This window comes from Apteryx mantelli, chromosome 10, assembly GCF_036417845.1.
Source record: "Apteryx mantelli isolate bAptMan1 chromosome 10, bAptMan1.hap1, whole genome shotgun sequence".
Taxonomy (NCBI): Eukaryota; Metazoa; Chordata; class Aves; order Apterygiformes; family Apterygidae; genus Apteryx; species Apteryx mantelli.
Genome location: NC_089987.1, coordinates 25,098,756 through 25,126,213, shown reverse-complemented (window position 1 = coordinate 25,126,213; position 27,458 = coordinate 25,098,756). Strand labels below are relative to the sequence as shown.

Here is a 27,458-nt window from a genome sequence, read left to right as displayed (position 1 = left end):
GTTTAACCTCTGCCTTACCTCTGTTCCATGCAGTCCTCGCTGTCCTGGCTGAGTAAGGAGTGCTCTCTTCTCGCTCTTCTGTCAGTTGAGCTTGTAGTGGCTGAGAAGCATGGCTGTTGCTTGCATATTCTCAAAGCAGTGTGGCAGATCTGGGGCTCTCCCTGGAGTGTGGATTTTGAAGTGATCATTGCAGAACTAATTGTGAATAACTAATTCTGTTATGCGGTGTTCCCTAGCCTTAAAAGGGGAAGGAAGTTTGCAACCAAAGTCTCTGGTTTTTGGTGGATTTTTTTATGCATGGTGAATACATCATTGTTTAAAGCTTGTTAAATGAGGAAAGTTAATATCTGAAGGTACCTGTTAACCAAAATAAATAATTGGCTTATCCTTTGAGATAAAGATAGTTATGAGTTTGCAGTTCAATCAACAGTTGCTACAGGGTGCTGGTGAAAGGAGAATAAAATTGTCTCTGACCAGTCAAGAGGAGAAAAGTTACATTTTTCTACTAGAGTAAGTTTCGGACTAAACTTGGATCACAAAGAAATATTATATCTAATGCTCTGAAATGGTCCACAGTTCCATGAGTTGAGGACTTGCCACAGTTTTGGGCCTGCTAATTCATCCAGTCTAAGGGCCTCCAGGTCAGAAGGAATGTAGAGAAACTGGTGAAGGTCCAAAAGAGGGCTGCCAAGGTGGCCAGGGTTCTAGAGGGAACTGAACTTGTTGAGTCTGGAGAGGAGGCAGTGCAGCGTACAACTGCCTGAAAGAGAGGTAGCTGGAAAGCAGTTAGCATACTTTCAGTACTGGCTAATAGTTTTCCTGGTGGTGCCAGACAGTATAACAAGGAACAGTGGTTGCAAGCTACAGCTTGAGATGTTCAGATTGGACACACAGGGAAGATTTTTCACCAGAAGGATGAAACCCTGGGATGTTGCTTGGAGAGATTGTGGAGCCTCCATTGTTGGATGTTTTGAAGACTCTGCTGGACAAAGCTGTGGCTGATATGATGCCTCTGATAGTCCAAATGTGAGCAGGAGGCTGGACTGGAGACCTCTGGGGCTCTTTCCAGTCTGTAGTTTTGATCTCTATTCAAAGATCACGTGGCATGAAAAAGAATTTGAACTGCATGTAGGAAAGTTTTGTGGGGAAAAAACAAGCCCCTTGTATTTATAACCTGGGTCACACCTGGAATGCATATATTGAAATGATACAGATGAATTTGGATTGGAAAGTAAAGGTAAAGGGAGTTTCAATGAGGCTGCTTGAGATGTGATGGAGAGCTGAAATAAAGAGATTGCCTTGTAGATCATCTCAAGTAACTCAAAGGATGCTCTTTGTCAACAGTCATGCAATTCTGGCTGAATTCTTGGGCATGGTGGTTCCTCTGTGCTGTGAGAACTTCTGTTCTGTGCTGTGAGAATTTCTATGAAAGAAATAAAGCTATAATATGTGACTTCATTGTGTGAACTGACCATGCGTAGAGCAGCAAGAGGAAAGAATTCCTTTTCTTTCAATCTCTTCCATTTACCCAGTCCTGAACTAGGAAAGAAGAAATTCCCCTCAAGCCAAAGTACTAATGACTACAGTGCAGCTAGGCTTACCACAGATTGAGGAAACATACCCCAAAACTAGTATGATGATAATCTCTCACTCAGTAATGAGCAAGCTTAAATTTAGTGGGGAAAACTGTTTTTCTGACTTCTAGTAGGTCCCTCAATGACCTAAGAGGAGGAGGCCAGAAAGCAAGTGATAGTATATTAAATGCTTATTAATAGTTGTGATTCAAAGTGATCAGAGCTGAACAGATTCTGCCTGGCTGTAGTCTGAGCCCAATCTAAGCCATTAGAAAGGAGCTGGCATGAAGATGAATTCATTCAGACTTGGTCAAAAAGGTTAACTTTAAGATGGCTTTGCAAAGACATGTCAAACTTAGGTGCACAGCGCTCTGATATTCTTCAGTTTTGTTAAAAATTCCTTTAAAATTCCTTTTAAATATCCATCATTAACTTACCTACTACCAACTATTTAGCAGTAGTGGGACCTTACTACTACCCGCGTTTTTCAGTGCACAAGCTACCTCTCCTTTCTGGGAAGATCTAATGCTGATAGTATGTCCTCTGAAATACCTGGTATGTCTGCTGCCATACGTACTAATGAACTAGATGGGTAGCTGGTCTAATCCAGCACAGTTGCTTGTGTTCACATCAAGCTAGCTATTATGGAACCTCTGCCTAATGGAAAAAAAGACTTTATCAAAGTGACAAAAGGCTACCCAGTACATCAGCCTGTAGAATAGTGACTGTGTTAGCACTTGGCTTGGTTCTGGGATTTTTTTTTCCATGGATTTATCTACTCAATGCTTATACTTCTGGTCTCATTTGGTGCCTTCTTATTTTTTGGCTGTAGGAAAGTATTTTCCTTTTCACTTTGTCCTTCATGTTTTATAGTAGTTCGATATATATTACCCTTTCTCCCCACCCAGTCATGTTTTCTGCAGTTAGAGTTGTGCTTAACTTACTTTCATCAGTAGGAAACTGTGGATCATCTTTCTTGCCCTTCTCTGGCCATTCCTTATTCTACTGTTTTATAAGTGATAAGAAATGCATGCAGGATTTGATATGTGGGTGCTCTGTGCATTTATGTGGTTGCATAATTATGCATTTCTACTCTGTTTCATTCCTAATAACTGCTAACATTTTGTCTTGATAGCTGTTGAGCTCTGAGCTGATGTTTCCCCCCGAAACTGTCCATAATGATTTCAGTATCACTTTCCTGAAAGGCAGTAGCTAATCTTAGGGCTCTTTTTGGTTTTCCTCCATGGATTAGCCTACACTTACTGATACTGCATTTCATCTACCATTTTATTTCCTAAGCAGTTGTCACTATGAAATCCTTGCGGTCAGTTTTAGATTTGAATGCTCCTTTTATGCTTTAGGTATGCACTTGATCCTACCAGTGCTCCAGCAGACTTCCTGTTTCCAATGTAATTTATGTCCTTAGCAAGTTGCTCCTTGGTTTGTTTCATAGTTAATTCATCATTTGTGTTCTACTCCTTTTTTTCTTCTTTTTTTTCTTTTTTTAAGATGATGCTTGGTTTACTTCTAGCAGCCTCCTTTGCTCTTTAGTCTTGGCTTTTCCATCTGCTTTTCTTGGTGGACTGCAGAGAACTCAGATCAACTCAAAATGCTGTTCATTCAGCATTTTAAGTGTTTCATGCATTCCTCTGGCTGCTGCTTTTTAATGCTTTAATGCTTTTTTCACTTTTTTTGAAGTTTAATAGTTATGTGCTGAAAGATTAAAGCTTGAATTCTCTGAAAAATAGTGAATAGAGTACGTTATGGTCAGTATCAGAAGGTTCTTTTTGTAGCTAGGTACTGTGTACTGTTCAGAATTAAATGCTATTGTGTGATCTCCAGCTGATTTGAGAATCGATTATTTATGTTAGGTTAAGGCTTTAACCTCTGCATGATGTCACTGAGGAGACTGGTAAACATTAGATGGGAGGACTAGTCTCTCTAATACTGTTTTCTACTGCTGTAATGTAACACAGGCACTACAGCAGTTAGGGACTATAACCCCCCTAGCTGAATTGTCAAAGGCAGAAGTTGAGGCACCACTACGAAGATTCACTGTGCTAGAACATCCTGTCACAGCTACAGCAACTGTTTAACTCATTTTGAGCTGTTCACGTACAGCAGAAATACAAAGTACTACATGGCTGGCCAGCTGTACATGCTCTGGGAAAGATTTCAAAAGCCTAGATCATTGCAGAGTTCATTCAGGCAATATTACTGATACTGACTCCTACAGAAATTCCCTTCAATGACACATCCATACTACAGCAATTACCAACTAATTTTTAAACACATTAATTGTAATTGTTTTACACATAGTTTCTAGGCTATGGCTCACAGGAAATTTGTCGCTAAACACAATGAGGCAGGCATGAACTTATCAGTGATGTGAAGTTGCTGGAATGAGACATCTGCAACAGTCTTCCAGAAAACCCCAACAAAATCCAGGAGATTCAGATCCTATTGCAGGATTTCTGTATTGTGAAGCTTTAGGTGTTTGTTTGCCAAGCAACTTAGAACAGAGCCTCTGGTGGTATTAAAGTGTTTCTTGAGGTATTAGACATGCACGTGACCTTTTAAATCTTGTTTTGAGTGTTGGAATGCATTTCTCATTTTTAAAAAAAACTTTTTAAACCTTTTTTCCCTCTCTCTCTCTCTCTCTCTTTCCACAGGCTGACGAAGATCCTATCATGGGATTCCACCAGATTTTTCTATTAAAGAACATCAATGATGCCTGGGTTTGCACCAATGACATGTTCAGGCTAGCATTGCACAACTTTGGCTGAGCTGGCAACCCTGAGGCACCCATGCTTTTTTTTTTTTTTCTTCTCTCCTCTTACTGATATTATTCACACTCACGGAACATTCCAAATATCATACACAAACCTGCGGCACTGCAGAGCGTGAGCAAGCAAGACCTGTGACCTGCCCTTCTGCTGAGTTTACATTGTCACTAGATGAATTCCTTGTGCATGATGTTTGGAAGTTAGACTTAGCTGCATTTGACAAAAGAAATTTGTGTTGTACCAGCATGCCTCGGAAAGAATTTATAATGCAAAAGGTTGCTGTTTATGTACTGACAAGATGCTCTATAACCCAAAGAAATGAAAGAACAGCAGCCTGTACAGCCCAGATATTGATTTGTTCAGATGTTTCAATGCTACATTACACAATAAAACCATGAGATTTTCTTAACAGTTTAAATTGTTTTTATCAGTTGGATATTGAGTATATGATACTACTTGAATTAGTTTGGATACCCTGTGTCTGCCTGGTTGGGAAATGTTTACAAACCTAAACCCCCAAATTGAAGAACACTTGAGACTTTTACCAGTGAAGGCTGTTCAGGTATGCCCTGGGGCATACAACTGCTTTCACTCTCCTTTTTAGCAGCTATTGTAGTGGTGGCTTCTGGCTCAGTTTTTCCACATTCTGCTTGACCAGTTAGATCTTGGCTGTTTTTAGGCTTTTGCCTTGGCAAAATACAAGATAACACACAAAGCTGACAGTCATGGCAGCCTGTATTTAATCTTCATGACATTTATTATGTTAACCCTCAAAGCTAAACAAGCCAGTTGTATCTTCTTCATAGGCAGACACAGCATGATACTTGCCTCCAGGTGTCTGAAGTACTTATACAGTCTAGTATCCTTGAATTTGCATCCAGCCCAGATGCCCCTGCGCAGGTTTATGCTCTATTGTCCTTTCAGCATCCCTTCACTATAATTCGAACTAGTTGATAGTACTGCATTTGCTGTGCAGTGTGGATGTGTTTCATTTTTTTTTTTCCCCCCCCCCCTATAATATCATTGGCTGTCATGTATCATCCTGAAGGTGGCAGCATTTCACTAGTGGATAGATTTATTAAATACTCTTTCCAGGATAAGAAATGCCACATGAGCAGAATCGTGTTTGCTTTACCTTCACAGCTGATTAAATAATTAGACCCTGACTTTTGAGGGCTTAGCATGTCTGGCTGCAGCCAGACTTTCAAAGTATGCTGAACTTGGCATTTCCCTTTGAAACTTTTCAAGAAAGCTGGGGATGCAGTGTGGTCAAGCTGATCTATTCTCAAATCTGGCTTTGATATTGAAATGGGAATGGAGCTTTTTTGAAAATTGATCTTAGGGTCTGCCTGTTTTGTATCACAACGTTTCCATATATTCCCAGTGTGCTGACTGATTTGTTTCAAATGAAGTACTGTTTTCCTGTTGCTGTTTCTGTGCTATTGAAATAGCACTCAAAATTCATCACTTAGAGACTGGCGCTTCTAGTAGAAAGAGGCATTTTGCATGGTCATTGCTAGGCAAGGATCCTTCTGTTGTAGACTCCAGATCTAAATGAAATCTGGCTTATGAACCTTGCCCTGCAGGAGGATCTTGTCCACTATGTGCAAATAGTCCTCTGGTGAGTAATGAGCTCAAAGAGCCAAGAGAGAGGTTTGGTTTCAAGGAATGCTACATATTGCTGGTATTAGTTTAAAAGCAAATCTAAAATGAAAATCCTTTAAACCCTTAAAACTTCAAAGACGTTATCCTATGCAGTTGCAGCTAGCTTGGGGGGGGGAGGGGTGTCCCATAATAGTACTCCCCCTCCCCCTTTCTCCACAGAGTCATTCATTCCTGGTTCCTTACCTGGGGGAAGCAAATGCCAGTGTTTCTAAATCAGGATTGCTTAATGCTTTTGAGATCTGCAGGTCAATTTTGAGGCCCATGATATGTGAACAGGTTTGCTGCCTCTTAACTGAATGCTTCTTTCTTGTACCCTTGTCTCAGTGCAAATGTTAGACTGAGCCTGAATAGTCATGTTCCAAGTTAGGGAGCTTCTTGGAGAGGTGGACATAGCTGCCCATAGCTGGAGAAAGGGAGCATTACATGTGAGAGAATGTGGTGGGTGTTTTTTTTTTTCTTCCCCAAATGACCTGTCTTCTTTCAGAGTGAAACTTCTGGAATCCTCCCATGGTATTGCATGCGGTTTGGTTGTAATATCATATTAGCCTTGCTACCAGTGGTATTCATAGCCACATTAAAAAGATGTCTTAAGAAAACTCTGAATGTGGTTCTTGAAGGCAACAGGTCATCTACTTTGCAGGGAGTTACTTGAGGATAGGGAAAGGAGGAACATTTTCTTGTCCTGAAGAAAGGAATGATTTGCTTCCCTTCTCTCCTACTTAACATCTGCCTTTTAATCGTCTGAAGAAAGTGAGCCCCAGTCCCGGTGAGAGAAGGAAGGGCAAAGCCTGGTCCGGAACCGCGGGTGTCAGGGTGCCAGGGGCGGATCAGGGGCTCGCGGCAGCGGTGGCTCCCCGGCCCCCGCGCGGCTGGGTCGGGCCCGTGCCAGAGCCGTCAGTAGCGCTTTCCCTGACGAAGGGGACTCACTTCAGCCAGGCCCGCGGGAGCAGCGGCTGGGGGCCGCGGCGGCACGGACCCGCGCTGTCTCCCGAGGCAGCAGGAGCCCCGGGACGGGGCGGCTCCGCCCCTGCCGCGGCCGGAACGCGCCGGTCCGGCGGAGGTTTCCGCCCGGCGCATCAGCAGCGGGACCGGAGGCGGAAGTGGGAGCGGCGGGCCGGGGTGGGCAGGGGCAGCGCGGCGGCGGTTGCGCGGGCTGCGGCGGCGGGAACCGGGCTGGGCCCCATGGCCTCCTCCTCTAGTATCGACATCGAGGACGCGACCCAGCACTTGCGGGATATCCTCAAGCTGGACCGGCCGGGAGGTGAGGGGACCGGGGCTCGAGAGTGCGCGGGGAGCCCGCCGCCGGTGAGCCCGGCCGCCGCTGTCGCCGCCGGGGCGGTGCCGGCTGCACGGCGTCAGGAGCCGCGCCGCAAACCTGCCTTCAGCCGCTCGGCCAGGCACCTGTTCCTGGCCCCGGGTGTGCTGTGGCCTCGCCGCTGCCGCTCAGGGCCCTCCACCCCGAGGCCGGGCCCTTTCCGCAGTCTGGGCCTCGGGCCCCACGCGACCGGAGCAGCGCTGCCGTGCACCGGCCGCTCCCTGCCCGCCTCCCCTGTGCTCACCGCCGGGGCGCCGGTGGCATCATTCTCCGCGGCTCCGGGCGGCTGGCTGTGCCTCTCTGAGGTAACAGTGAGGGCGGACAGGCGGCCCCGCTCACCCTGAACCTTTTCCCAAGGAGTGCAGGCCTTGGTGGTGAAGTTTGTACCGGCTGGGTAAGGAGAGGACTCCAGTGACTGGTAACTTGAATAAAATCCTGAGCAGGTCCTCACTTACAGGAGACAGTATCTGTTGCTGAACAGGGAGTGGGAGCCATTTGGACCCAAAGCTCACTTTTTCTAGCACTCTCCGAATTCTCTTTTCCAGGGGGTGTGATTGTCTCTGAGTAGATCAGCACAGTTCAGTTCTCAACTCAAGCTTCTCTTCGTTGTTAAAAAAGTTCTGGATTTTTTTGCAAGTTTTCTTACTGGGCCTAGTGCTTTGGGCTATTTGGTCTCTCTGAGATTAGCACTATCCTATTCAGTCTCTTTTTTTATTTGAATGTGAAATGGGATTCCTGTCACAAACATCTCTCTAAAAGCACTGGTGAATCTTCTCCCTTTGCTTTGAGCGATTATACTTCTCTGCTCTGAGTTCAGTGGATCAGTTTCTTTCTACCCATGGGCAATATCCATGGTAGACAGCAGTGTTCTTAGCAGTCAGCTGTATAAAATGTGTTCCAACTCCCTTTTAGCATAGTATCACTCTCTCAACCCCCCTCATAGCTTTTGAACCTTCTGGACCATTTCAGTCCAACCTGATAGGGTAGCGGTGGTCTGAAGAAGACTGTGTTCCTAGATGTTTTGCAAAAACTTAGCGTCTGGAGAGAGGACAGAAGTTATGCCCTTTTTATGCTCCCAAAAAGCAAAGGCAAGAAAAACTTCATTTTTAAGTGTCCTGAGAGTCAACAGCCAGTCTGTCAGTACAAATACACTAGTGCCAAAGCACTACTGCATGTGCTGTCTTTTGCTTGGTCAAAAAGAAGAGAGCTTGGATGCAGGATTGTTGTGAGGGGTGTGGAGGTACATGGGGTAACAGACAAATCTATTGTAAGCCAGATTGTTAGTTTTGCTATCCGTAGAGAAACTTCTAATTACTTGAAGTAGTTTCTCTTATTTCTGGAACACTTGGATGCCCCAGGATTTTAATTCTAGTAATGTAAAAATACATTTCTCCTCTATAATGCAAGGCTTTGTACTTGAAAGACTGAAAGGAGAACTCAATGCTGTGATGGGGAACATTTGTTTCATGAGCAATTCATGAACTGAAAGAATGTGTCATGGTTGGGAAGTGGTTCAAGTTGTTTGTCTTCTCTCAGAGTGACTTGACTTCCCCCGGAAGCAGCTTCTATTGCTGGTAGAAGCAAAGGAGATATTCACTGAGAATGGCTTGTATCTTTTCATTTTGCTTCTTTGAAATTGGTTTTTGTCCTTTGCATCTCATTTTCTTTATACCTTCTTTGTCAACTCTAGTGCATGAGAAAGTAGTTGGGAGGAAAAGGAGTAAGTCAAGCAGTAATGCACCTGTAGTTGTGCTCAGCAGGAAGTGCTGCCTGTGTAGTAGCAGAGACTTTAAAGAACTGGACAAAATAAAGAGCAAGAGTACTTGTTTGTTAACTGAAAGCCTCTGAAAGTCCTATGAACACAACAAAGGGAAGGGAAACTGAAGGATCTATCAAAGCTTTTGAATGGGAATAGAAGCAGTGCCATGAATTGTGTGTATTGGGCTAGTCTTGTCTGGCATAACAGCTGCTGCTGTCAAGATCCAAGTTCTAATTTCTGTTATTCCTGGGATTTACAAACTGAAATATCCCACAGAGAATAGTGTAGTTGCTTTCCAAGCCTTTTAATGCTAAGAAAGTTTTCTCATACTAGATGCATGTAGTTATGAGCAGTATTATGTTATTTTGAGTGCTCTCCAAGCATGTGATGAGATACTCCCTGCTCCGAAGAGTTTACAACTATTATAACACTGTCTTAGTTCTGCTGGTTTTGGTGGTTGTGAAAATGCAATTCCCCACCTGTACCCCATCTATCTTGACAGAGGTTTCACTTGATTTCAACATACATCATTCACGACTTCAGCAGCTCTTGCCCTTTTTTGATGTCATACCCTCAACAAGGGAAACTGCATGATTAAGCCATTTGTCCTCCAGCTGAGGCATGACCCCTCTTCCGAGGGGTGTTGATGCTAATGCACTATATAGGAGAGTCCCTGCTGGGATTCTAGGCAGAATCCTTTAATCCATGCTGAAATCTCTGTTGATACTAGGTGTTATGTGGATTCACCCAACTCCCGTGACATTTATTGGGGAAGTATTCTGTTTAATACAAAATAGTGTTACCTGGTGTAAGTTCTGGTGGAAGCAGGAAGCATTCTGTATCTTGCCTCTGATTATTACCTGCTCTCTAAAAAGGTAATGAATATGACTGGCTCTTCTTTCCTTTTGATAGCCAGCAGTAGTGTGAGTTAACATTTGTTTTTGTTCGCAAATTTACTGAAGATTGAGCCTCTTCCCTTCTTTTATGCCTTCAGGGTTGCATGCACATTGCACCTCTACCTGGATCCCACTAAGATGGAGAGATGGGCTAAGTCCTGACTTCAGTGTACTGTTATTGTGTCCAGCAACCTCTGTGGAGTGTTTTCTTTTTCCACCTCCCATGGAGCTGACATGAGTGTCCTGCTGACAAGAATAAAAAAAGCTGAGACATTTATGTGAGCCTCTCTTGTTGTTGCAAATAGAGCAAAGAATGTAGATGCTTTTTGCATCATCTCTCTCTGGCAGCCTGTGATGTTTTTGCTGCAGAGAATACTTCTCTGCTTTTGGTTGCAAAAGGACCATTGCAGTTGATGGAAGTTGCTGCCACTGGGCAAATATCATGTGCTATAAGAATAATTGGCACAGTCTTAATCATGCAACAGCAAGCACAAATGCACTAGGTGGTTACAGGATTGCTTTCTGGGGCCTGAAGTTTCCTTGTACAGTGTGAGTGCAGTTTCTGTTTTCTTCATGTGATGCAAGTCAACTGAGGCCTTTGCACTCCAGGTGAACACCCAGTCAGTCTCTGTATTGGGATACCATATAGCTGCACCTGCTTTTGGTGTCCATCGTGTAGTTGCTGATTTAATATCTTTGTTCATAAACTGGGAGGTTTTAAATAAACATTCTGGAGAATAAATATTAGCTGCAGTTACCTCTGTAGGTAACAGCACTTATCCTGATATATTAAAGCAATTAAACCTGTTTGGTAATTTAAAGTTTGCCATGTTTTCAAAGGACATGTCTCTTGCCCACAGTTCTGTTTAGGTTTGTTATATGTGCCAGTAAGAATGGAGCTTCTGGTCCTGTGAGCAGCCATTTTATGAGAGCTTAGCAGCAGTTGTTACCAAGCAACACTACATGAAATTTCAGTTTTCAAAATCAGTGAAAATTTCGAGCAAGATTTTTTTTGCTGAGACAAGTGGCTTTGACTTCTGTGTATTGATGTGTAAGTGCAGATAGACTGGGCTTGCTTTTCAGTACGTATTGTCAGCTCTTCACCTTGCTGATAAAATACTGAGAGAGAAGATTCTCCTTCGCCCTCTGTTGTATTCGTCCCCTTCTAAAAACCCTCAGAAGGTGAGGAGGGAAATAAGGATCCTGGGATTAAAAGGCAGCTTGTGCTAGGCCAAATATATGAAGTCAGGACGCATACACTCTTCAAAGCAGAGCTGAAATTCTGAACACAGGCTAGCTTTACACAAAATCTATGAGTGCTTTAAACTTCTATGTAAATAGTAAACCAAGGGAAAGATGTGGGAATTCCATGGGCTCAGCTGCACAGTTTATAGCTGAGTTACTGTGACACCTGGACTTTGAGATCAGGTCCTGTAGTCAGAAAGCAGTTTTGGAAAGTAACAAATGTATTGTTTCCAGCCATCTCCAAATGTTGCAGCTAACCACTGTATTTACTTGCTGGACTTCAGAGAGCTCTCTGCAGCTATGACAGTTAGAAATAGATCTTTCAAGAACCCTTATGTCTGGAACTTGAATATGAGATCAAGGCCTGAGTCAGCTCAAGCCTTTAGTCCCTCTGATTCAAGAGTATTCACTCCTTGAACCTGATGAATTCCTTGCTCCTGTTCATTCATATCTTTTTCTGGTCTGCTGGGGTTGCTTAATGTAGGAAAAGGGCTGTGACTTCCTCTTTTGCGTGGAGATAAGTTTCTTATATGGGAGCTATCTTACACATCCTTTTTAGAGCAGAATATTTTTTCCAACTAATTCATCATATTAGTAAAACTGATAGATCAGTAAAACCTAAGAAAAAAAATTGGAAGTAGTATACTTCACACAGCACTATATCTTTTAAGTGGATATTGTGCACAGTTGGTCATGCTTTTCCCTAGGTTCCGTAAATGAGAACCAGAGATCATCAAATTCATACAATGGAGACCTGAATGGGCTGCTGGTGCCTGATCCCATTGTGACTGGAGATGGACCTTCCCTGGCTAAGCCGGTGCATCGCAGCATTTCTCTGGGAGTCCTGCAGGAGAAGCAAGTCATGTAAGTGTTGTCCAAGAAAGGCTGACAGAGTGAAGAGAAAACTGCTAAAAATTAGTTCTGGGGAGCCTGGGCAAGCATGGTGGGAATCTGACAGTGAGTTTTAGCTTGAATTGAGCTGATGGTTGTGAGTTGATGCTGTTGACCACAGGTGTCAGAGCTCTGGCTTTTGTGACACTGGTGCATGGAGCCTGACATCCTTGCTATTCAGGAAATGAAGAACATTGGCGGAGCTGTTCAGGGAGAAGGGGAGGAGGACTGGCCAAATGATGGAAATAGCAGGATGGAGTTAAATTAGCAGAGCTCCGGGTGAAACTTAGTGTTCTTATGTAGAACTCCAGCTAGACTGCTTCAGGCATGCAAGTTGCCTGAGAAGCAACTTACACCAGTTTGCAGGGGAGACCACATGCTTGTTATAGTATTTATTTCCCCATAACTTAGAACAGAACAACTGATCCTGAGCTGGATTCCTACCTACCTAAGTTATGCATATAAATAGGTGTATTTTGGACTGCATAAATGTATTTGCTGCTTATATACTAAAGAGCATATGCCTGTAGAATACTTAGGATTTTTTTTTGTCATGCGAATAATAACACAAATCATACAAACACACTGCTATCATACATCAGTCTAATCAGTGTAATACTTGCCTTCATGCAGTGACTCTTAACATTAGACCTCATGTAAGTAGCTTTTGTTTTGCTTCTCTGTTCATAATTCTGAGAGAGGATGCTATGAGAACTGTGAGTAATGTGCATTGCTGCTGCTGAGGTTCAGCTGGTTGGCTTTGGTCTTTTTGCACTTTTTAGTGGTGGATAGTGATCCAAAGCTGCTTTGACCAAATGTAGGTCTGTGCTCAAATCAAGCAGATTAATGGGCTGTGAGAGGAGACTGGAGGTTTTAAGCTGAGCAAGCCAGGTGCTTCACTCTCACAGAATACTGAGAGATACATTGGGAAGGTAGATTCTTAACTGAAAATAGCTTTTGTTTTCAGTTGTTCAGCTCGGACCTACTAGATGCACAGATATACCTTCGGCAGTGCTGTTCAAGATTATGGATACCAAATAGCTAACCTCTGTTTATCCTGTTTCTGTGAAGTCCTTTGTGATTTTTGCCCTTTGCCTTTCTTAAAAGCTGCCTTTCCGGTGATGACAGCTCCACTTGCATAGTGATATCAGCAAAAGATGTGGAGATAGTGGCCAGCAGTGATTCCAGCATCACCAGTAAGGCCAGAGGGAGTAACAAGGTAAGTAACAAGGGAAAGCATATTTCTGTCTCTTCTTTTTGGTCACATTAGCTCAGTGAACGTTCCTACTATTTTAAAACAGAAGTGATGATCTTCTTTCTTGTATTGTAGGAGCTTATAGTTACATAGAAGTTTATCTCAGAGGTTACCAAGGTGTTTAAAAAAAAAAAGGTGGGGGGAGCAGTATCTTGCAGCTGATTATTATTACAGAGTCTGGCTACATTACCTTCTACTTCTCAGGGATAAGTTCCATGGCATAAGCTGTAGGTTCCTGTGAAAGTGCCCTTCCTGAACTCACAAGCTTCTCCTGTTGATTCTTTTTTTGCTGGTAGATCTTGACTATGGAGCGAGAGTTGCTTTTGACAGCTTGTGAGCGTCAGTCCTGCTGAAGGCTCCAGCTAGCAGATCAGAGCTGCAGAAGAACCAATATGCCGAACTTAGAACTAGTTTTGTAGCAGAATAGTAGCATGGTATTGCTCAGGAGACAGAATTCTGGTCTTGGTCCTCTCAGCACTTTCCCATATTGTGTCATTTTGTTCCTCAATGTGTGCTGAATTAAGGGAACTCAGAGAGATCATAAATGAATAGCTTACTGTGTTATCCCTGTTTTTCACAGGTAATACTGAAGATACAGGTGAAAGGGAGGATCACTGCCATGACTTCCATAGTATTTCTTAATCCTTTATTCACAGTGGCAGTCAAATATGGCCAGGACTCTCAGTTTCTTTGAAAGCAGTATTAAAACTAAAGAGCAAGCACAATGCACCAAATATATTTCTATATTTCAAAAATGTTTCCAGGAACTGGGATCCCAGACATGGTACTAATAAAGAGGTGAAGGCTGCTTTGCTGTAGTTGAAGGTAGAGTGTTGTTCTGCAGTAACACTGAAATTCAGTGAGTTGCATTCCTTCTTGCAATGGAAGGAAATAGTCATCAGCCTCTAGAACTTTGAATATTTAGGGCTCTGCTACCTGAGACTCAATATGCAACTCTGCTTGCCAACTGCTGCTTCTAAGAGTTGCCTATTGAGCATTATTGGTCTTTTTTAGAGGAAGTCATGTGTTTGGCAAGTTTATTCCAGACCCTTCTAATTTTTTTTTTTTCCTTTCTTGAGCAGGTGAAAATACAGCCTGTTGCTAGATATGACTGGGAGCAGAAATATTACTATGGCAATCTGATAGCTGTTTCAAATTCTTACCTGGCTTATGCCATTAGAGGTGAGATATCTTCCTGTCTTGGATGTGATTTGTATTGATTTGCACTGTGCATCCCTAAAAGAGGCAAAGTGTGCCTCAGAAGAAGGTATCTGGCAAAAAGTGAAACACTTATTGTAATACCCAGATCAGAGTGCTGTTGTGGTGAGAATACAAATGAGACTAGAGCTATAGGAGAAGGAGCAGTTGGTGGTGTAAGAGAGTTTCCATTAAGAAGGAAAGCTTCTCTGAAATTCGAAATATAAGAAAGAAAAGGACTCAGCGGGGATGGGAAAAAGTTGAAGGATTGCACTGGTTTCACTGGACAGTAATCTGATGTTCAGATTATTACGCTAGTGAAATATATCTGTAATAAACAAGTTTCTCTTTGGCTAAACGTGGAAACAGTCCTATGGTAATTTGAGCAGATATTTGAAATAGATTTGCTTAAATAAATTTAGATTTGAGTTTAAGGTTAAATTTGGAGAAGGCAAAGAGCAATGCAGGTAGACCGTGTTTTGGAGCAGGGAAGGAGAGGAAGGCAGAACAATGCAGAAAAAAAATGTTTCACAAAATATGTGAAACAAATGAACATTTGCTCATCTGCAGTTTCTCTTTCTGCTCCGATATAACCACAGATTTGGGGACCCGTTCAGCTCTTCCCTTTCTTCTTAGAATGGCACCCCATCAGTTTGTCTGGTCTCTTACAAAATCTACTGCTCTATTTCTTTGTTTTATCTAAGTGAGGTTATTCTAGAGTAGCTGTTCTTAGGATGCTTAGCCTTTTTGTATTGAAGCCTGCATGCGGTAAAATACGGAAAGTTGAGTGATCTGCCAGGGCTGACTTGGGCATCAAGAAGTGGAAACAGTAGGGTCACCTGCTTGCATTATAGTGATGCTTGTGTGAAATGGGGAAGTTGGAAATTTTGGTCCAAATATGCGCACTCTAGAGCATTTTCTTTTTAGCTATGCAAACCAAAAAGCAGTACTTTTTTCCACATGAATATTTATGATTTCACATTGCCCTTAGAGAAGATGTATTTGAGCTACCTGCGCCTCCATGACTCTTTAGTCCAGTTACTGAAAATCAAATTACAATTACAATTAATCCACAGTCACTGGAGGTCAATCCTGGAAGTTTGATAGCCTTGTCATCAGCTTGTGATAAAGATTTAGATCTTGCATTTCATGAAAGAGTCTTCCATGAGAAGAATCCTGTCCTTGGTGAGCTGTGATGTCAGTGCTTGTTGTAAAGAAACATTGCAGTGGCCTTCTGTTTTGGAATGAACTTCTGTTGACTTTTTAAGTAGAATAACTCAGAATTTGCAGTGTTCGAGAAGCTGTAAGAGATGTAGGAAACTGAGCTGCCCCTTAAAAGGCAGGCAAAATCCTTCTTCTGTTGCAGCAGTTCCCTCCTTCTGCTCCAAAGCTGAAAAGTGCAGTGAATGTTTGTGCATGTCCTGGGTCTTGAAAGGGTTTGTTAATGTAGCATCTATTGGCATGGATTTTCAGTGTGCCACCAGTGACAGCTGATAGCAGGATGGAAGCAGGAAATGATGGACTGGCTGCTGAAAATAAAAGCAGTCCTGTAGGGAAACTGCACAGATGAATGGTGACTTCTCCCTTCTGTCTTTTCTGCAGCTGCCAGTAATGGCTCCGCTATGGTGCGGGTGTTGAGCGTCAGCACTGCTGAGCGGACCTTGCTGAAAGGATTCACAGGCGGTGTGGCAGACCTGGCTTTTGCTCATCTCAACTCCAACCAGCTGGCATGCCTCGATGAGGCTGGCAACCTTTTTGTCTGGCGCCTGGCCATGGATAAAGAGAAAATTCAGTATCTTGTCAAAGCAAGCCTCATATCAATGTTTGTGTAATGGTTAGATGTGAATGCAGCCTCAAAATTGCAACTTATTGCATAGCCCTTTCAGAATATCAGCTTGCGGGAGGTCGGTCGGTAGTTTTGCCTATCCAACAGAGTATCAAAGAAGCATCCAGTCAGTCAACCTGTGCCTGTACTGAAATTCTGGGAGTGACATCGCAGTGTTCCTCCTGGCCCAGGCAAAATTAACTAGCGAGGAGGATTTTAGCATCAGTGGGTCTGTGCTAGCTGGCCTTACACCTGGGCAGTGTCCATTTGACCATGTGGCAAAGCTTGTTACTCACATTTGTCTAGTCCTAGGTCTTTTCCTCAGTTACTTTTCTGGAGAGGAAGATGTGACACTCACTTAACTTCCTTCCAAAACTGCCATCCCTGTTCTTTTGATGGTCTTGAAATTGATTTTAAGGTTTGACTGACTACCATAAACCTTTTCCTTGTAATTGCTAGCAGTGACTGCTCAATGCTTTTGGGAAGCACATCAGTCTATAGGATGTGGTGTTTTGGGTTTTGTCGTCTTAATTTTCTCGTTGATGTGTGCAATCATTTCAAAAGCAACTGAAACAAAGGTGTTTGTAGTTTAAGATCTGTTTTGTGTGGGTGAACTGGAGCACTCAGCCTAGGGCAGCATGATAGCTTTTCTGTCTTTCTGTGGTATTTATTGTTGTTGTAATGCTAGATGAAATCATTAATCCATCGACAGTCATTTGGATTGCACATTCAAATGTGGCTGTGTACTTCTGTTGTGACTATCCTGCTCTGATCTGCAGCCAGCAAATGAAAATTATGAGAATCTAACTTTTGTCAGCTTAACTCTTTTCTGCCAGTGAGGAAAAGCTAGCCTGCCTTCTTAGTAGAATCCTTTTAACTGATTTCTCTTGGAATCTCAGTGATCTGAAAAGCTTGATGTCCAAAAGTATTTGGCAGAGGACCACAACCAAATAGGTTATTGCTGAACATCAGTAACAGAATGTTTTATGTTCCTTAACCGCGGTGATCAGAGAGGAGATCTTAGTGAACATCAAACGACCTGACAATACCCCATTGAACACCTCTCGAAGAATCATCTGGTGTCCTTTCATCCCAGATGATAACGAGGAGAGTGGTGAAGAGGGAAGTCAAACATTGGCATTGTTGCACGAGGACAGGGTAAGGAAACCTTGACTGAAACATTGTCCCTTTTTATTGTTAGAGGGAGAGGGGAATGAAGGGAAGAGCCCATGTGGTTATAGGTGTAATGCTTTCTGTCTAATCCAATCTGGGAATCCTCCCATAATATAAGGGGCAGGACTTCTCTGTTTGGAAAAGAGGTCATGCTTATCTCTCTCAGTGGCTCAGGCGGAAGGAAAGTGATAACTTCTGCCCATCGTCAAATATAGGTGGCTAATATAAACAAAATGTGGAGGGCCAGAGGATCACTCATCTCCATGCAGGCTGAGTCAGTACCCGGGGGAGGAGGTTGGTGAGCAGCAACTGTAACTGCCACAAACAGCTACCTATACTAAGTACAGCTGGGTGTGGGAAAGCTTCTCATGGCAAAATCGGTTGGAACTATGAATGTTTATATCACATAACTTGCCATTGGACTGGAATATAAGAATAAGGTAAGAATATAAGAAATCCTTGACTGGATGAATCCAGTAGTTGTAGAAATAAGCCTGTGTACATACATGTTTATTTTTCAGGCAGAGGTGTGGGATTTGGACATTATTCGAACAAACAACAGCTCCTGGCCAGTGGAAGTGCCTAGCATCAAAGAAGGCTTCATTGTAGTGAAAGGTCACAGCACGGTAAAAACCTATTCCTTTTGTTTACTACTTCAAACCTCCCAGGAAACAGGGATACTTGCAGGGAGGAAGATTTTTCTCCCCAGATAGCAGTGCCGAAAACAGTAGTAAGTCATCTATCTGGCATGACTACACATTGCAATTAAATAATTAGATATCAATAAGTGATACAAACAAAGCAAGTGGAGTTGGGCTGAGCTGAGCTGAAATTCTTAACTTCTTGTTTGACTAACGTAGTGCATCCTCTGTGCGGCTGCTTACAGCAGGGACTTCCAGATCTGTCTTGGGCGCTTGAGATGGGCAAGAGTATCGTTCCTGAAATTAGGCTTACAGGTCAAACTTGTTCACGTTTTAAGACTGTGACAAGCTAAATCCACGGTGGTGATAAATCACTTCTTTCCCTCTCTGTTTGGCATGTCCAGTGGGCATGGCCACTGCTTTTGGAAGTGAAGTGAGGCATCTCGCATTTGTCATAGTTGACTGTTAACTCTCCAACCCTCCTCACCCTCCTTCTTTATCTCAGTCTGAGAAGGCCACCTCTGGAGGAGTGTTGTATCAGACCATGAAAACTTTTGCTAGAGTAATCAAAGGAGAGTTTAAATATTCAGGCTAACTCCTCTTGGAGACTTAGTGCTCTCCCCTATGCTTGAATTTCTGTAAAAGTTTGGAGCCCTCCTGACATGGTGTGTTACAGATCACGTAGGTTCTCTTTCGGTTTTAGAATATCAGGAGTTGTAGTTCTTAGGATGTAAAATGGGTGTAAAATAGGTGTAAAAAATAGATGTAAAATAGTTTCTTAGCCAGTGGCCTATGGGTACGTGCGCACGTAGTAAGTGACCTTTGTTTCAAGAGCCAAGATGAACTTGTAGTCGTTTCCTTTGAAAATGACTCTAGGAAAAAAGGCCTATCTTTCCAAGGGCCTGTTTGGCAATCTGAGCTGTATTTCACCTATTTTATTTTATCTTCTGATAAATGGAATGCTGTTACATTGCTGTGATTTATTCCTGGATGAGAAGGGGAAAAGCAAGCCCAATGTCATCTTTACTCTTCTCTCATTCCCCTAATGAATATAGCTGTATTTGTGAGTACAGTGTGTGGACCAGGACTGTGGCTGGGTATCTAGTAGGTGATGCTTTGAATATAAAGGACAAAACTGGAAAGAGACTAATTTCACTTTTTGAACAGGATGATGAGAATGTAATTGTATCACCTAGGTAAAGCAAAGTATTTAATGACTGTGAACAGCCAGAAGATCCCAAAGCAAAATGAGCCCTGATTGTAACATGAGTGACAGTGGAAGCAGGAGCAGCATTATCTATTGCACTTAAATTTCTCTCTGGAAAAGGTGACTAGGATTAAAAAAATGCCCTGTCAGTTCTGTGAAGGGATAAGTTGCCTGGTGAGGTGTGGGTTAAAGGTATCTTGCCTCCTGTCCTACCAGACTGTTAGTCAAATTCCTGTTTGAAGACAGTATTCTTTTTTTTTTTTTCTTGAAGAGTTATAAAATAACTTCTCTCTCTCTCTCTCTCTCTCTCTCTCTCTCTCTCTCTCTCTCTCTGTTTAGTGCCTGAGTGAGGGAGCACTTTCTCCAGATGGAACTGTGTTGGCCACAGCAAGCCACGATGGTTTTGTCAAATTCTGGCAGATCTATATTGAGGGACAAGATGAGCCAAGGTAACTGGAGAATTAGAAGATGGGGGATCTTCAAATAGAGAACAGCAGTTTCTCTCTGAGATTCTTCCTTGTTACAAAATCACTCTCAGGTCATTATGAAGATACAGGGTGAATGTTTATAAAGTATTTTGTGGCTGAAGAGTGCTGTTATATCACTGAATATCACACAAGCTTAAAGTTTGGTGAACTTCAGACAAAAGCAAAGAGCTGTGTCTGGAAGCATGAGTCCTGTGCATTGTACACACTGTGGCCAAACTCTGTTGTACTGTCCTGCGCATGCAGAAAGTGTCTCTGAGCTGCTTGTCTCGGTGTTGATGTCTTTTATATAAGGTGTCCTTGTTGAAACACCAAACCAAAGCCACTTTTTATTTATTTATTTATTTATTTATCACAATCTGTGGCTGCATGGGGTGTGATCCCCTTGTCAATTTATATAAGCTTGTAAACAGCTACCAGTTGATAACACTTGGTGACTGCTGACATAGTGCTCTGTTCAAACAAGTGATAAGATGTTCAGATCCCACCGTTTATTCCCACCACCCCACCTTCACCAGTCCCTGCATTCTTGCTGTTTTCTGATTCTTTCCTAGGTGTCTTCATGAGTGGAAACCCCATGATGGTAGGCCCCTCTCCTGCCTGCTCTTCTGTGACAACCATAAAAAGCAAGACCCAGAGTAAGTCCCCAGTCTACTTTGAGTAGCAGAGTTTAGCAATGTCTTCCGACTCTGCCTTTGGAGGTTTCCTTGTAATTGCATTGCACTTGCACAAATTTAGCTTTGTGGCAGGAGCAAATCCTGTTCTGTTTTTGCAATAAGTTATCTAGTGATGGAAAAATAAGGCACTGGAGCAGATCCTAAAGTTACCTTAACTCTAGCGTCAATTCCAGGACTGTGAAGAGCTAAGCAATGAAAATTCTGAGTCATAGAGTCTTTCCAGGTTTGTAGTATCGTCAGTTTTACATGGCCGATTATCAACTGCAGTAGAAATTTGATGGACAAAAAGAGCTTTTTTATTTTTATTATTATTCTTTCATTAGTCAGTTATGGCCTTATGTTTGTTGGGGGCTGAGAGAGCTATACTGTTTTTTTAATGTGCCTCAGAAGCAGAAGTTTTCTGAGAAGTTTAAGACACTGTTGGGCAAAACCAGTCATGGGCAGACTGTGAGAAACTTCTCTGTGAAATGACCTTGTGGGAGAGACCAGATCTTTAAGACAATCTATTTGTATTGTACCTGCAGGGTTCCCTTCTGGAGATTTCTTATCACAGGAGCAGATCAGAATAGAGAGCTGAAGATGTGGTGCACTGTGTCTTGGACCTGTCTGCAGACTGTCCGGTAGGTGTTGATATGCTGGCTCCCCTAAACAGTTAGATTTAGTTTGACGAGTCAGTGGATCATAGTAAAGCTCTAACCTTTTAGGTTTGCTTGCTTTGCAAAGGTGACCCTTGATCTCTAATAGAGTCTAGCCCCAGCTAGTATCTCTTCTTTTGCCAATCTGTCGTATTTGTTGAAAGATATGAGGGCTGTGGTAGACTGCCAGGTCAGGCTTTGGTAGTGCAGGACCTGTTATACAGGCACACAGGTGTTACTAAGACCTTTTGTCTTCCCTTTGGTCTGTAGAGCACAATCATACCTGTAGCCCTAGGAGAGGAATTCCAAATAGCACTCCTTGAGTGCTTTCTTCTGTAAAAAATTAGCTATTCAATAACCAGCTTAGCATCTCTTCCTATTAGTGCTTCTCCTGATTTAAAGAATTAGAAGCTGCTATGTTGACAGGACTGAAGCAATTATACAAGACTTATTTGCTGAGCCCTATAGCTCCAGAAGTTCAAATTCCCCTTTAGTTCATCTCTTCCTTCAACTTGCTAGATTCTTTGATTTTATTTTTCTGCTGGTGAATCATGGGCTCTCAGGTCACATGCACATGTAAGGCCATTCCTGAATTGCCCTCCTAAAATGAGAAGAATGTGGCACACAGCTGAGTACTGCTTTTTCCATCCCATACTGCAGAAGGTCAGAGTCCTAAGAAGGGTTCTTCTGGTTTGGTGGATCTCTGGCTTTAAACCTGTAGCTTTGGGCCCAGACCTCCTATGAATGTGGAACATGTTAAATAACTACAAACTGTCATTTTGCATTTAAATGTTCAGAATCCATAATTAGATCCTGTCCTGTGATCTTCCTACTGGTCTCTTAGCTGATGTCAGCATTAATTTCTGTGATGATGTTTTCATTCTAGTGGGTGGATGCACTGTAATATGGCTGTAAACTCCTTAAGATGTTTTTTAATGAATTCAGTTTCATAGCGGTTGTTCTGATTGTGTGGATATGCCTTACTTTCTGCATCCCCCTCTTGTTCATGGATCTAGCTTTTCTCCAGACATCTTCAGCTCTATGAGTATTCTTCCCAGCCTGAAAGTCTGCCTCGACCTCTCCGCTGAATATCTGATACTGAGTGATGTGCAAAGAAAAGTAGGTGGCTTATTTTTTTTACTGATTGTGTGGGTAATGGTGACAGAAGGAGAAATAGCCTTCTCTGTGACTCGTTCTGCTGCTTGTGTCTAGGCTTTGCACATTAACAGCTGAAAACACACAGAGGTTGGCCTCAGCTATTTCTCTGTAAGAAGACAAATACTAACAATTTGGCTGATTAATCTCGAGGAGCCTCAAGGATTATTTCTGAACATTAAAGTAAAGCTCTTGTTTGCAGGAATCTGAATGTGACACAGTAGGATTGAGTTCCTGATCAGCATTGACTCAGATACAGTGTGGTTTTTTTTATGGTCCCTTGGGTGTTCTGTTTCAGATTTAAATGGCTCAGACTTTATTCCTTATGTTATTCCCATGGTTCCAGGTCGTCTTCAGGTGCTGGGCTTTATAGTACAAATGCATGTGCGCGCTCTCTCTCGCTCTCTCTATCTCTCTCTCTGCTCTGAAATCCCAGTGACTTGCTGTTTCTTATTCTTCCAGGTCTTGTATGTGATGGAGCTGATGCAGAATCAAGAGGAGGGCAAAGCTTACTTTAGCTCCGTCTCTGAGTTCCTCCTTACCCACCCAGTCCTAAGCTTTGGCATCCAGGCAGTGAGCCGCTGCCGCTTAAGGCATACTGAAGTGCTCCCAGCAGAAGAGGAAAACGACAACTTGATTGTGGGTAGGTGGCAAAGAATTTGGCTGCTGCGAGATCAGGATGTCTTTTTCAGGATGTCTTTCTTTTCAGTGGAACAGGTTGCCCAGAGAGGTTGTGGAGTCTCCTTCTCTGGAGATATTCAAAACCCGCCTGGACACGATCCTGTGCAACGTGCTCTAGGTGACCCTGCTTAAGCAGATGGGTTCGACTTAAATGATCTCCAGAGGTCCCTTCCAACCTCAACCATTCTGTGATTCTGTGATTCTTTCCTGACTGGTTCTGGCTTTCTCAAAGAAGGCTCGCTTTCTTCTTCTCTTCCTCTGTACGAAACTCCTGCTGTACAGCTGGATTACTTCAGAGAAGCACAGTAGAGTTGGTTACAGGGGACTTTCTGGAGGTCTCTGGTCCAACCTCCTGCTTTGAAGCAGGAATATTGCTGGCAGTAGATTAGATCAGCTGTGGCTTTATCTAGTTGTGTATTGAAGGCCACCAAAGATGGCGGTTCTGTCTGTGCTCTGGTGTCCTGACCCAGGGCTGCACCCTTTCCTAGAGAAAATGTTTTTGTAATATCCAACCTGAAATTCCCAAACCACAGTTTATTGCCCTTGCCCCGTACTATGAGGAAACTCCTCTGAGGTGTTTCTGTTACTAAAAAATAGTGCAGGGTTGTGCAGGATTGAGTCAGTGGAAGTGACCCTTTGGTTAAGGTGTAGGATTAGCTGCCCAGGATCTGAGTGGTGATGGTTGGAGGATCACATAGCTTTCTTGCTCTCAGCAGAACACAGGCAGAATATTGCCCTACCTCTGACATTGTAGGGCTGAGTCTCCCTTCAGCACAGCCTGATGCAGGCTTACAGGAGCAAAAGGGTTCCTGGAAGAATTGGCAGGATATATTTCTGTGACTGCTTGTCTGAGAAAACTGTGCTTAATTAAATATCTGAAGTTTGAACTCGTGGTCTGAGATCCAGTTGATTGCTTCTGAACTGTATTGCCAGAGCTATGCCAGGATGTGAGGACAGCATGCAGTTTGAGTTGCTACATTTGGACAGAGAGGGAGAGATTCTTCTGCATTGCAACTGGAAGGCTTATTCCCAAGCTGTGGATTGAGACCCACAAAGTTTCTTGCAGCAAAAATGAACAAGTAACTCCCTTTAGAAGGGAGGAGATGACAAATGTGGGCTTGCAGCGCTGAGGGCTCTGCTTTAAAAAAGGCTTCTTAGAGACGTGTGAGCCATATTCTGGCAATTACTGCAATGGATATGATACAGATTTCTGTGGAAAATTATCCCATGCAAGCTTCCTTGTTTGCTGCTTCTCTTGGAGTGTTGGCTTGTTCCTGATCTCCTACCTTTCTGTTAGCAGAATTTGGAAAGGTGCTTTGAATAACATCAATGCATTTCCTGTAAATGAGATTTCTGGACTGTCAGTGTAGCTTTATGATATGCTTCTCAGTGCCTGTTGTGGTACATAATCATTATAGTTAATTTGTGTTATTGTCAGCATCAGTGACTCATTGGCTCCCAAAGAAAAGAATATGAGTACCCTTTTTTTTTGTAGGGGCTCTGGCACTGAAATATAGAAGAAAAGATGATTGATACAAGTAACAAGTCAACAGCAGACTGGAGGTGAAAGTTTGGGTTGCAGATTGGTGCTCAGTTAATTTGGAGAATTTGCATAGGAATACCTAAATTAGCTTTTTGTGGAGAGTTAGGCTTGTCTTTTCTTCTCAGCCTCCTTAGCTTTCCTAGCAGCAGGACTGATTCAAATATTCAGTGAATGTTGTCAGCACTGGCTGATAAAAAGTTATTGCAGGGCTTTGCATAACTACTGAAGCTTAAAGCTGGGAAGGGTGGTTGAGTCCTAGTCTGAACTTCTGTGTGATGTAAGCCAGAGAGTGTCTTTTAAAACGTATCCAACCAGTCACTTTAACAGCCAGAACAACTTACTGGCAGTTCCAGACTGCAGCTTCCTCCTGTTTTCCTAGCAAGGTGATTTCCACGCCCCCAACTCCCATCCTTGGGGCTTATTTGACTTCATTAGAGCAAATTTGATTGCTCTCACAGTGAAGAGTAAAGCAAGCATAGGATACATTTTCCCATAATAGGATAAATCTACCTCTGAAGTGGAGAAGTGTCAAAGCTGTATGGAGCTGTATTGTTCTTTGCTGCTGGTTCATCTGCTGTGAAGTTTTTCTAGTAGTTTGTTTGCAGTTTCCATCCAAGTTCACATTTTATTTTTGTCTCATTTCCAGAAGGTGCTCAGGGAGCTGGGGCTGTTGAGTCGGCAGCAGGCGTACTTATAAAACTCTTCTGTGTGCACACCAAGTGAGTATGCCTAGAAGCTACCATGGGCAGCTGTCCCCAGTGGTCCCAATCCCACGCTGACCTGTAGAAATGAACTGCTGTTTACTTACCAATTCCTTCCACTGATAATAAAAACTACTTGAACCCATAGAAACTTCTAGCTGCCATGTGTTCAGACTGTCCTTACCAGGAAGTGGTCCAACATGGTGCCGTGACAAGCTAGGTTTTTTTTGTTGTTGTTGTTGTTGTTGCTGCAAGCATACAGCAACTTCAGAGTTCTGCACATATGTATGTCCTGGCAGCACCTTTGACATGCTCTCGGTGCCAGAACTGGGTGACGCAGCTGAATAAAGATCAGCTTCTCCTTCTTCCCTCACAGGCAGGAAGCACTAAAGTGTATTCCACAGGAATCAGTTCCAGGAAGAGCAATCCTCTAAGCCTTAGGCTTCTGTAGGTGATTCATAAGCTAATCAGAGATGCCTGAATTTTCTACAGGGCCCTACAGGATGTGCAGATCAGATTCCAGCCTCTCCATAGTCCTGACGTGGCTGCATCCATACCTTCCCATGGTTCTCATGAAGAATTTGGTGAGCGTTTATGTTCACTGGGTCTTCAGTATTCTAGGCCTTTAAAGGTTGCTGGGGTAGGAGTGTGAAGGTTGGTGGCCTGCTGGCATCTTTGGATGCCTCTTTGTATTAGAGAAGTGTCATTGTGTATGGGGTTCTGAGTATGGACTAGCTTTAGAAGCAGCCCACTTGCTTAGAGCCCAGTGTGAGTACAGAGCAGGGGGAATGTGTTAAGCTAGGAGCACTAATGCTTTGTGCACACTTAGGTTCACCTTCCTAGTTGATTTGGCACTGGTTCCAGAAATACGATGTTTCTCTCTTGTCAGGTGGAAGAGATCTCGGTGACACCAGAGCTTTGGGGGTAGAGGAGACAGGGATGTGTGCAGTGTGCTCTCTTGGATCATTCACCATTCTGGGATGTGGCTGTTAAAACTGGCCTTAAATTCAGGGAAGAAAGGAATTTCTCTTGTTATTAAAGCCTGATAACATCCACTCTTTGACAGGCAGAAGACAGGATTTGCATTGCTCTTAACTTTGATTAGTTCAGGTGGATGTTGCAGGGTTTCTGCTTGTTGTCTTGACATCCAGTATGGTTGACAATGGCATAAGTGTGTACTTTGTGGAGTTAAAGCTTTAGCTTTTGGGGGAAATTCCTGTAAATTTGTTTGTATTTATTCTTTGGAAGCCTTTCCAGACCATATGGCTGATCTAAGCACAGAAGGGCTGGGATCTGAAAAGGGATCTGTGCACGGCTCTCAACCAGACTTACGGCGTATTGCCGATCTCCCTGTACCAGCAGACTTTCTTTCTCTCTCAAATGATGCCAAGCCTAAGTTGATGACTCCAGATGCATTCATGACGCCAAGTACATCTCTTCAACAGGTAACCAGAGGAGAGCACTGTTACATAGTGGTACAAGGGATGGGTTGGGATTTTGATCCTTTTGAACTTTTTCTAGGCTGTAATGACTCAGGGAGGCAGAACTAGTGAATGTAGAGCACAGAAGAAAAACTGCCTTGTGTAACCAACACTGAATAAAGACATGTTGGCCTGTCTAAAATGCCAGGCTGGCCTAAGCTTATGTTGTGAGTGCTGTATTTTACTACAAAACTGCTGATGTAGCTGTGTTGTGTGGAAATAATGGGTATGCTGAATAACTGTATCTATGCTGGGAGACTGCTTTTACTGGTTTACGCATGCTGTTTGGGGTTGTGATGTAACTATAATGGCAGAAAAACCCTGTCACCCTGGCTGTCTCTGCATGTTCTGTCCGACAAGATCCTTGGGAATGCATGTCTAAAACGGTCAGGTGGGAAGATGGGACTGGAACATCTTCTGCATAAGATCTCCTAATTGACAGTCCAATAGTGCAGTGAGTTTTTAGCTGGATTTACTTTGAAACTTGTCTGGATGGAAAGGAAACAGTTCCACAAGCTGAACAGCATCCTGTTGATTGCTGAGTTGGCTTGCTGTGGATCTGATGCAGCAGGCCTTAACTTGTACTGCAGGCAGTTCTTCCGTACTTGCTCCGTGGATTTCAGGATCAGGAAGTAAGTGAAGTATTCCTCAGGATTTGCTGTATGAGAAGG

General features: G+C 43.0%; 2 protein-coding genes across 6 annotated transcripts in view; both read left to right on the top strand.

Annotated features, from left to right (window-relative positions):
- NUTF2 (nuclear transport factor 2) overlaps positions 1-4,778 on the top strand; it is a 35,978-nt gene extending 31,200 nt beyond the window's left edge. For all 3 annotated transcript variants that reach the window (XM_067302949.1, XM_067302951.1, XM_067302950.1), the window contains exon 5: positions 4,247-4,778. In XM_067302949.1, the coding sequence (XP_067159050.1) occupies positions 4,247-4,360 (114 nt within the window). In that variant the 3' untranslated portion in view covers positions 4,361-4,778. The remainder of the gene's footprint in view (positions 1-4,246) is intronic.
- Positions 4,779-7,168: 2,390 nt separating this feature from the next.
- Positions 7,169-27,458, top strand: part of EDC4 (enhancer of mRNA decapping 4) — a 39,959-nt gene continuing 19,669 nt past the window's right edge. For all 3 annotated transcript variants that reach the window (XM_067302813.1, XM_067302812.1, XM_067302815.1), the window contains exons 1-15: positions 7,169-7,286; positions 11,948-12,104; positions 13,239-13,350; positions 14,469-14,568; positions 16,186-16,375; positions 17,419-17,566; positions 18,103-18,207; positions 19,769-19,878; positions 20,469-20,552; positions 21,116-21,211; positions 22,243-22,345; positions 22,844-23,024; positions 25,252-25,324; positions 25,799-25,890; positions 26,555-26,751. In XM_067302813.1, coding sequence (XP_067158914.1) covers positions 7,208-7,286; positions 11,948-12,104; positions 13,239-13,350; positions 14,469-14,568; positions 16,186-16,375; positions 17,419-17,566; positions 18,103-18,207; positions 19,769-19,878; positions 20,469-20,552; positions 21,116-21,211; positions 22,243-22,345; positions 22,844-23,024; positions 25,252-25,324; positions 25,799-25,890; positions 26,555-26,751 — 1,827 coding nt within the window. In that variant the 5' untranslated portion in view covers positions 7,169-7,207. The remainder of the gene's footprint in view (positions 7,287-11,947; positions 12,105-13,238; positions 13,351-14,468; positions 14,569-16,185; positions 16,376-17,418; positions 17,567-18,102; positions 18,208-19,768; positions 19,879-20,468; positions 20,553-21,115; positions 21,212-22,242; positions 22,346-22,843; positions 23,025-25,251; positions 25,325-25,798; positions 25,891-26,554; positions 26,752-27,458) is intronic.